Here is an 11,079-nt window from a genome sequence, read left to right on the forward strand (position 1 = left end):
AATCACCCATCTTGATTGACATGGGCTGACGCACATGGCCTGGTCAGGATACACAAGGACAATAGCTGAGGAGTTACCAAAAAAAAATCCATGATTCTTAAACAATTGCAACCAAAACAAAGGTTATAAGTATCAAGACTTTAGATGCATTGCATTGAAAAGAACACTTGTGCACTCGATACTTTAAATAGGCAAAACAAGGTGCAAATGAAACCTCACATTAGTTAAACAGTTTATTATAAAGCTGATGAAAAGGAGCAAGGTCGAGAGAGTCTTTTTTAAAAATTTTTTAATTATTGGATTTATTGAATCGCCGTTGGTCATACAGTGATCAAACACCCATCCCTTCACCAGTACATATTTTCTACCACCAAGGACCCCAGTATATCCCCTCTCCCACCCCTCCCCGTGCCTGTGTGGCAGATTTCCACTTTAATCTCTCTCTACGTTGATCACATTCAGTATTATGACAGAGTGTTAAGCTATAGCTTTTCTACCTTGTAACACCTGGGGTTGTTGGCATGTGCTCCTGCCCCTTGAAATACTTTTTTTTAAAACATCACAAACCCCTTCTAGGATCACTACCCACAGTCTTAAGTTAGGATCTAAAGCATACCTGCATAATAACCAGAAACTGGAAATAGCTCAAGCATTCATTAACAGGTAAATGGTTAAACTCTGATATATTAATGCCATGTAATACAAAGCAGTATGACTGATTTATGAAACAACGAATTAATAGTTTACAAAAGCAGAATAGTAATTGTCTGGGAGGCAAGGGTTGAGATTGGAGAGTAAATTGGAAAGCATATGGAAGGATTTTTCTGGTAAGTCTGATCAGACTTAGGTAGCCAGGTGTATATGCATTTGTCAAACTTAATCTTAAGCATGCCATTTGATATGCCTTTGTATAAATCTTACCATGATCACTCAAAGGAAATTTCTTGGGGTGATGTCCATAGACCTGGATACTCACTTTCGTATGGCAGTGGTGATGTCATTGTTGTAGACAATATCATTCTGCCTTTGGTCTCTGGCACCACAAAAATAAAACCAACCTTTACCTAATATGGTTCATTCTAACAAAATTTGTTAAAACTATACTGGAAGACCCCTTAGAATTCATTGTAGTGTACTTCAGTTTGCTAATATGTAATTAGATCCTTGATGCTACCAAGGTGAGGATTTCTACATCAGGCAGTTCGTTCTCTCTCTCCCCCTATCCCTCCTCCTCTGACTCTCCTCCCCTTCCCCCTCCCTCTTTCTCTTTTCTCTCTCCCCCCCTCACATAATTTTTAAAAAGTGGACTAGAAAGGTGTCGAAAATACTATAATTTTTAATTTAGAAACTTAGATTTTTATGTACTAGTTGCTAAGAATTTTAGGCCTTTTTTCTCTTTTATTCATAAAAAAGTCCATTCCAAACATGGGCTATCTTAGGGGATGAATAAGGCACAAAGAACTAGTTAGGAAAATGAAATAATGTGTATGAAGTCTGCCCTTCTCTGTTGTTACTTACTATAATGGACTAGTTACTAATAAAAAATTAATAAACTATTTTACCAGGAAAATTATTAGAAACTATACTAGCAAGAAGCCAGGGTGTCTGCTGGGCTTTTGCACATAGGAAGTTATGAAGTGATTGGGGAATGGGTGTTATTGTTGTTATATTTTGCGTTGGCTTGGATTTTTCAAAGTACTCCTTGCTCTTTATATCAGCATCTGTTTTAGCTTTATTCTAGTTAGTTCTTAGGTTAGCCTTGTGTGGGTAGTACATAAACTCAGTTTTACTTTCAGATAAACAGTTATTATTACTGAGTTTGCAGCTCTAATTCACAGGGAAATGGGAAACGCTGTGCCCTGTGCTTACAGTGAAATCCTATGAGCCCATCCACTCTTGCTAATGAATGGTTGATGGCTTCTTCCCATGCAGACTCGTCAGACCCCTGCACAGTTGAGAGGAAAGCCCGAAGAATTAGTGTGACCTCCAAAGTACAGGCAGATGTCCATGACACCCAGGCAACTGCTGCAGATGGTTTGTACAATGTCCAAAGACAAGTGTTATCCTCATGTAGAGTTGCCAGACTTTTTCCTTGAAACAAATTTCTTTCTCTACTGAGTTTTTAAAGCTGCACTGTCCAATGCAATGCAAGTTACTACATAATTATAATTTTTCTTGTGGCCACATAAAAAGTATTACCATTTCAGTCTGAAGCCAGTATAATTATATTTCAGTTCAAAGCAGCCACCATATTGGATAGATCAGCTCTACTAGTATCTTAGGGGGGAAAGCCAAATAACCTCTAAATGATTTGCAAACTGGATTGTTTATTTTATATTTCATAATGCCACTTGAACTTTGGGGTTTGGGTTTGAGTTTTCTACAAGTATTCCATAGATGTTTCCTAAAGTCCACTTAATGAACAAATTTAGCATGACACATTTTACTTCATGTGGTCAAACAAGGCCTGTCTTAACATAATAGCTAATAACTGCTTTTCTATTAATTTTAGGGTTTGGGGAACTGTAGAAATTTTAGTAATATCCTTGAGCAATTTGTTATCTGTATTCTAGTAAATAGAATAATACAAAGAATAATGTTGACTTGAGATATTTATGAAGATGTTCAATTTTATAGAAAAGTCGTCTATTAAAATATTCCATCAAAAAACAAAAGACTTGTTGGGGATGTGGCTCTGGGTTTAATCCCTGGCACCAAAAAAACTTAATATACCTGTAAATAAAATTTGTACAGGCATCTAAAATGTCTTTGATTTTTCAGTGCCTTTATTTAAATAGTACTTGCTCTGTGATTAAATAAACAGTAAATATATTGTTTAATAATGTACTTCAGGGTGATTTATTATTCCAAATTAAATTGTTATGGTACTAAATGGTAGCAGAACATTGCCACTCCAAAAATGCCTCTTTGGCACGAGGATTATTTTCAGCTGATTTTGTAACACTGCAGACTGGTGAAACTCCAGAAAGTGACTCAAAGTTACCCCACATGTACAGGTAATCACAGAAAATTCTTGTTAGTGGAAATGGCTCTAACTTGAATTTGCATGCTACTTGGCTTTTGTTCAATGTGCTTTTCTTGTATCCTCCCAGCAACTTTCCTTTCTCTGTAGCTGTAATTAAGGTGGAGACTTGGGCCATTTTAGGAAGTTTTATTTATTTTTCCTGGGTGTTCATTCTCCCATGTGTACAAAAAGTAGAAACTTGATAAATTGTCTTTTATTACTGGGAGTTGGGGTCTCAACCAAGAACTCAATTCTGAGTATAGATGGAAAGTGAAGAGACTGAGTTTAGGAGTTAGAAAAAAGTTTCATCGAACTTGTGTACTGCCACAATCTAAGACTTCCTTTGAAATTAGCATAGAAAGACAGGCTGTAACAACCTCAGGTCTAACATTTTCAGTTTTCTCTCTGAAAGATATGAAATGGGGGTAAGTAGCTTGCCCTGCCTTAGCACTCTGGGTGTGACCCAAAATCTAATAGATACAACACACACAATAAAATAATTACCAGAAACGTAGCGAAATTTTTTGTTTGATTTGGGGACCACAGCTGGCAGTATGGGCTAAGTCCTGGCAATCAAATGTGGTTGGCCGACTGCAAGACAAATGCCCTACCTGCTTTATTATCTCTCTAGCCCAAAATGTACTGCGTTTTTAAGAGCCTGTTCCTGCTTTTGTTGGCTGTTTTGGGGGGCCACACACTCCAGGCACCAAGGAATACAGGGACCATTTTCCTGGTCCAAGACCCTATTCCTTAAAAACTCAGCAGTACAATTTTAAGTGCTCTGTATTCAGATCTTTTTATTCTTTTAAAAGGTAAAGATTACTATTACACATATCTGTGCTTTTCTGGTAATGGCCTACTTAATGTTTCTCCACTAACCAAGACTTTAACCACATTGTGCTGCTTACTCGTCTATATAAGACCAAAAAAACCACCTCTGCCAGATCTACATGTTTTGGAGTCTGGTGTCAAAAGAGACAATGGAGGCCAGAGGAAAAAATAAGCCCACCTCCTTTCCATAGTCTTAGGAATAGATGAAGAATCTAGCAGTTTTCTGTGTGGTTGTAAAGCTGAGATCATCTTCCTGATTAAACCTGAGCTAGTCACCTGATTGGTACCTGCTGAAGTTAGTGTCTAAATCTTAACTCTCTGCCTCTTGAGGAATGTTCACACAAGCCAGCTCATTCATTCCAGTAGAAGATGTACTTGGCCCCAAATGCTAACTGATTTCAAGTGTTCTCAGTTCTCAGTTTCTTGTGTTACCTGCTCACCTTAGATTGTAATCTTCATTTTCAGTTCACAATCATGATTAACAGGGAGATTTCCCAGCCTCTGACATTGCTTCAGAGGCCAGGGGGATTACACCTGATATCATTTGTGCATCACCTTAAATCCTAAAAGGCAGGGCTTTACAACTAGAGAAGCAAAGAATCCTTGTGAGCACAAGATCAGAGAGAATGAGGGCCTACGTTTTTTCAGAATAAAACTCCCAGAACCAGCATAAGGTTCCCAGCCTTTTATAAACACTTGAGAAAAAAGCTGTGGATATAGCTCTGCATAAAACATTTGCCTTGCATATGTAAAGCTCTGGGTTTGATCCCTTGACTGCAAAAATACAAATAGGAGTCTTTTTTATTGAACCAATTGCATTCAATGTATGGAAAACCTTTAGAGTATTCCTCTTTTTAACCACTTCAAAAGGACGTTGCTATAAAGTGTCACTGCCATTTATGAGCCATTATTATTAAATATACACATATTGTTGAACTAAAGGTCTCCAGGAAGTCAGTGGACTGGGCGCATAATTTAACAAGCTATATATAGAACATAATTGCCTGTTCTTTGAGGATAATGAACTAGGAAGGTAACATGTTGAACTTCTGCCTACCCTCACAAAAAAGTCAATTTTTAAAATGAAGTGATCTAGCAAACTTCCTTGTCAGTAATGCATTTCTAGGAGTTGTTTAATATTGACTTTCACATTAGGTAAGGTAGAAAATTACCTCCCTTGATTTTTTTTATTGGAAAGAGCAGTCTTTAATTTCAATGTGAATCATACTAAGAGGGAACACTCAGCCTTTTCTCTTTCTATCCTAACTTCCCTCAGAGCAGCTAGCCACACTGAGTCTTCGGACACAGCCTCGAGATGAAGACTACGAAGGTGCTCCATGGAACTGTGATAGCTGCACCTTTCTGAACCATCCAGCACTCAATCGCTGTGAGCAGTGCGAGATGCCCCGCTACACTTGAACTCCAAAGAGCCCCTACCAGTTGGAGACTGAAACTTTTGAACACACTAGAAGAAAAGGAAACCTCGGGAATTGCTTCGTCTGGTTTGTCTGCACAGCCTTTTCATTTCAGACTATGGGGTAGGGAGGGGGGGGGAGAAATGACACTGTAGCGCTTGTGCTCACTCAAGGGAAAACAGGAGTGTTTTTCCCTTAACTCATTGCAGAGAGAGAAAGAGAAAGGGATACTTGAAACGATTCACTCCTGAAAGAATGTACATGGTGAAGTGAAAAGCTCTTCTCTGGAATCCCAGTTGTTAAATTTACTGCTGAGTGGCCCTTAGTTTTTAAACTAGAACTTTGATTCATGGTGTAAAATGTTACAGTTTATGCAGGCAAACTGTGAATTTCCAGAGCTGACTTACTTGGTCACAAATCTCTGGGAAACCAAGGCTCCCCAGGCTTATTCCATTTGCTTCCTCCTGAAGAGAAAGACAGGAAAAAGCTCCAGGAATGATTTTCTTTGGGTAGAGTAAGGGTATTTGTAATCGCTGCTTATTTCAGGGGTAATTTCAAACACACAAGCAAGATGTTTTAAAATGTGATTTTTAGGAGTCAGGAATAGGGAAGATTTGCCCTTTGTTTGAAATACAATCAGGTGATTAATCACTGGTAACTAAGACCCAATGATGCCACTGAATATTTATATTTAAGTTGCTGCATGCCCTCATCAGGCTATTGAATTTGGAAGATAAGTTCTTGCAAAGTATGATTTTTATAAATAATACTCTTGTTTGAAAAAAAAATCTGCTTTGCCAATAGCAGCATAGTGAATGAATGCCAAAAGTAAATTCATTCCAAAATCCGTGTGGAAATACTGAGTTCTGCTGTGGTTCTATAAGAAATGTTTGTAGTCCCTGGGACCTTTTCTTTTTTCTTCTAATTTCATGATGAATCGATGATGTTTACAGCACAGATAATACTTGTGCCATATCCTAGCTAAAAATTTTTAACTGTTCAGTGATGATTTATTTGCACATTTGTTAATAAACCAGTGTGAGGGAAATTACAGTTGGCCAATATCATAACGTTGCACACTGCATTCATTTGGGAGGCAGAGGAGGCTAGCCAAGAACTATTAGGAGAGATGAATACAAGGGACTTTGAAACTATGAACTTTTTTAAGTTAACATCCTGTGTTCAGAGATAATATTGAGTTAGTTCAGATAGCTGGGGTGATATTAAAGCACTCCTTATTTATAACAGAAATTCAGGGTGTGGGTAACTGAAGACAGAAAATTCTGTGACTCGCTAGGGTGCACCACTGGAAAATTTTAATAGCACATTTAATTAAGGCTTCTACCATGATGGAATGTCCTTTATAACTCATAATTGGTCTGGGAATCTTTTCTTTTAGGTGACTATAAACAGCAATAAACTCAATAGGTTCTCCAGTCCTAAAGGATTTTACCTGAGGTTATAACCTTAGGAACATACACTCTCCCATACCAGGTATGCCCTCCACCCATACCTTCAAGCTGACATTGTGTTCTAATTCAGCAGTAATTATTGGCAAACCTGGAAAAACAAGCTGCACTTAACATCATAATGAAACCAAAGGCATAACAACTCATCATCGTTTTCCATCAAAATCATAATTTCACCCTCGTTACATACAACTATTTCACCCTTGTTACATAAAACTTTGAAAACATTTTTCCATCATGTGGAAAATTCCCTAAGATAAATCCACTTGTCTCAGAGTAAGTGTGACTGTGCAATAATTATACTGATAAAACATCTCTCATACAACAACTCTGGTAAAACTGAAAATGGTGAGAAAGGATGATAAGATTAAAAGCATTGGCATGAGGACAGTGTTCTTCAAAGGCATTGTAAAACTGGTGTCTCAATCTCTTACAACAATCTGTTGGTCCTGCTGTTCTGTAATATGCCAATGCCTTTGTATGGTTTCATATCTTTAGTGATGGACAACCCCACTGGGTATTAAGTAACAATTTAAGGGAGAACTTATATACTGTTTGGTGTTCTAGCTAAAGGTTTACCAGTATTTTAATGGTATGCTGAGGTGGCAGCAATTAACTTGGCAGTTGTCAGGTTAAGACTGAAAGTAGCATGTATGAAAACAGTTTGAAGTTTATTAAAACCATGTAGATGACTTAAACTATTGCATGAACATACCTCCAGGTAACTAAGCTGTAATACAGTAGATGCATGGTTCCAGTCCTTTGGGGATATATCTAGTAAAACATTGTTTTCACCTGCCAGGAAAAAATGAGAAACCAGTCTACTTGACTGATGGGTGTAGAGGGTGGGGTATGAGACATCAGAGATTGATTTTAAGGACGTTTAGTGTGTGTTCATTTTTGGTCGTGCACAAGATTCATAAGCCCGTATAGGCTGTACTAGTTCTGAAATTTTATTGTGCCCATGTGTAGACTACTTGTAATTGATCAGTTTGAACATGAATGCAGTCAACATTCAAGGTGCCTTTCCAAAAGGATCTCCTAGGCGGATTGATATGCACAGACAATTGACATCAGTGGTAGAATATAAAGGAGATGTTACCTACCTGTTGAGGTCCCTATGCTCTTTGGATTAGTTGGTGCACTTATTGTTTCTAGTAAAACATTTCTTATAGACCTGACTGTGTATTTTACATTATTTCACTGTTTTGTAAACTGGGTTTTTTGAAAGCACATTTGCCATTTTGTTAAAATGCAATACCCCTTAATTTTGGGAGTTGGTCTTAATAGTTTAAAGTGGTTATAAAGGAGCCAGAAACTTTTTAAGTATTGTAAAATGTTTTGAATTGCTAATGACCTTGTTTGGTAGAACTTAGAGACAGTGGTTTGAAAGAAAAGCATTGTAAAAAAGTTGTTTTAGAGCAGATCAATGATGGGTGGAGAAAGTGCTGTTTAATTTGTTTTTTTTCCCTGGAAGAAATGGGAAGAGTGGTGAGTGATAAGCAGTTTAATAATTTTTAAGGAGCTGGTCTCAGTTTAAGTACTTTTTAATTATGAAAAGAAATCAATGTTTCCTTAAATTTTGTCATTGCTTTGTCACAGGGTTATCTAGGGTTCCTATCCAACTTTTGTGGCAACTCAATTTTATATAGTATTTTAAAAGGTAATTGTAATGTCTTGACAGTATAAACAAAAAGAACCTAAGGCATAGAAAATTGTCCTTTAAAAATACCAATGATGTATCCTGGAATGTGAAAACGTCCCTTTGTAGTTAAAATTGATTTATTTTTAATATTGTAATCCTTGTTCAGACTGAATGAGTTCATGTTATAGTATGTCTGTATATCTGTAAAGAAACAGCAGTTGAAATGTTACTTTATAAAATCAGAATAACTCAGGCACTGTGTGTTGCACCACTACTGTATCTTTTCAAAAGAATTAACAGTATTTTATTATAAAAGTTAATTCTGATGATGTTTTCACGTTCACCAGACATGCATTGTTTTCTGTATTATTTGCATCCCCCAAATATTTAATACAAGTAGATTTTGCATGGCTTGGGCACTCAGAGATTAATAGAATGACGACTCAATTTTAATGTCTAAAGCCATGAAAAGTTGCTTTGAGACTGAACAATTCTGAACTCTTATTTATGACACCCAATATTCATGTTTCCCTACTGTAAAAGAATTGATCAGTTTCTTCATTAAAACAGCAAAAACTTATTAAATCTTGTAAATACCATGTCTCTTAGATTTCTGTGTATGCTGTGAATCAAATTATTTGAGATGAAATTGTACAAAGGCATATAGAAGGCTGTGCATGCATCGTACCTCCAAACAGTACATATTCGGAAATTCAAAGATTTCTGCAAAATAAATAAACTAAAAGCAAACACTACATTCTGCATGTCTTCTGTATAGTTAGAAATGATTTACAGAATCAAAGTAGTTCTAGTTACAACAGTCACATATTATTTGACTGAAATACACTCTCAGCAATTAATCTTTCATTACTTTTGTGGGGTTGGGAGAGATTTGGGACTATACCTGGCTATACTGGAAGCTACTCCCAGCCACATTCAGGGCATCATGCAGCCATGGGAATCAAACCCAGGGCCTCACACATGCAAGGCAAATTCTCTTCCACTGAGCCACATCCCTGCCTTACAGTTTGTTCTTGTAATAGAAAATGAGGTATTTATTGTGCCTTATAAAAATAGGGTTAATATATATATAAGCAAATCTATATGAAAGGCAGATGTTTAGAACTTGTGTTTTCACTCGATTTCAGTTTATTACTTACAAATGAATATTTTTTGAATGAGCTTTTTTTTACTTTTGTCATTTATAGCTTGTATTTTAAAGGCAGAGGGCCTGTAGACAGTTTTCCCAACTTTTACACAGAACTGCCATATAGATGAGTTTTTAGATGTAGCCTTTTGAGGAATTGAGCACGTTTATAGTCAAAATCATTTCCAACACATACCAAAAAAAATCGCAAACATTCACAATTACTGAAGCCCATTCCTTACCTATCCACATATAAAGAACACATTTTTATTATGTACATGCCCATCTGTCCCACCCCCAACTCATCATTTTGAAACAGCTCCTAGATATCAACAATTATTCTGTAAGGAAATTTTTTAATTGATGTGAGGACCATTCAGTACCATGGATCAAGCCCAGGCTTCCCATATGCAGTTTGAACCATTCCCCAAACTTCTGTTAACAAACATCTAACTTAAGTAATCTATCCTCCTCATACCTTACAAAACATTTTTTACATTTTGAATAGCCAGTGTTAAATTTGAAAGACTACTTGAAAAAATCATAAACCAGGTTAATATAATTAGAATACTTGGAATTAAGCCTTAACTTTTTAATTTCCCTATATTATTTCCTTATTTGTAACATACTTCTAAATCATCTGTTTAGTTACCTTTCATCATCTTACCTTGTGATAAGGCATAGTGAGACACCAAAGATAGCAAAATATTATGTGAAGACTTTTCATTTTACCTACCTCACTTCTCAATTTCCCACATCCTGGATTGTCTCTTTAAAACAAGAGACTTGGGACCAGATAGGACTGTGGGTTTGTGTGTAGCCGAACCAGTTTTGATCCCTGGCGCCCCATATGGTCACCCAAACCCCACCAGGAGTGATCCTTAGAACAAAGGAGTAAGGCCTGAGCAACACCGGGTATGGCCAAAACACCAAAAAGTGATATATTTTGAAACCAAAGTTCAAATCTAGTTTACCACAAGAGGTGTTCATTGTGCTACCGATTTTGACAGAGTAATGTGTGAAAACCAACAATCTTTATTCCACTGTCCACAAGCGTCTTGGGGAATCGACTCACTGTTTCCCATATGGAAAGGGGGAGGGGCAACGAATTCTTCATGCTTGCCTCCCACCTGCATTCCTTCAGATACTTCCTGACTTAATTTTGGCCGGGTTTGACCTTTTTGAAGGTATTAATGGGGTATTGTCAAGGGGGTCGATTTTGTTTCACCAGTTCACAGGGTGGCCCAACCATCTCAATGTCCTGCCTCTTCAACAACGTTGGATGTGAGTTACAACAGTCTTTCATATCTATACAGTGTGTAGTCGAGTGATAGCAGCCTATCTTCCTAGAGTTTTGCACTGTGCTTTTTTTACTTTATTTGCACATTTACTTTATTAGGAACCTAGAAGTTTTTCAGGTAGTTCTTTTATTTGGTTCAAGTACTGTGAACATTTTGAGTTATTTCTAAATCCCATCCCCCAAGTCTGCTGAGGATTCCAGGGAGCAATTTTCAACCCCACAGTAAATACTTAAAACACCCACTGGC

General features: G+C 37.1%; 1 protein-coding gene across 5 annotated transcripts in view; it reads left to right on the plus strand.

The window, feature by feature from the left end:
• Positions 1–9,129, plus strand: part of TAB3 (TGF-beta activated kinase 1 (MAP3K7) binding protein 3) — a 63,718-nt gene extending 54,589 nt beyond the window's left edge. For 3 of the 5 annotated variants that reach the window (XM_056131152.1, XM_056131153.1, XM_056131154.1), the window contains 2 exons: positions 1,933–2,034; positions 5,133–9,129. In XM_056131152.1, coding sequence (XP_055987127.1) covers positions 1,933–2,034; positions 5,133–5,275 — 245 coding nt within the window. In that variant the 3' untranslated portion in view covers positions 5,276–9,129. The remainder of the gene's footprint in view (positions 1–1,932; positions 2,035–5,132) is intronic. The other 2 variants (XM_056131155.1, XM_056131156.1) reach the window with 1 other exon arrangement.
• Positions 9,130–11,079: the final 1,950 nt, after the last annotated feature.

This window comes from Sorex fumeus, unplaced genomic scaffold (genome assembly GCF_029834395.1).
Source record: "Sorex fumeus unplaced genomic scaffold, SorFum_2.1 ptg000086l, whole genome shotgun sequence".
NCBI lineage: Eukaryota > Metazoa > Chordata > Mammalia > Eulipotyphla > Soricidae > Sorex > Sorex fumeus.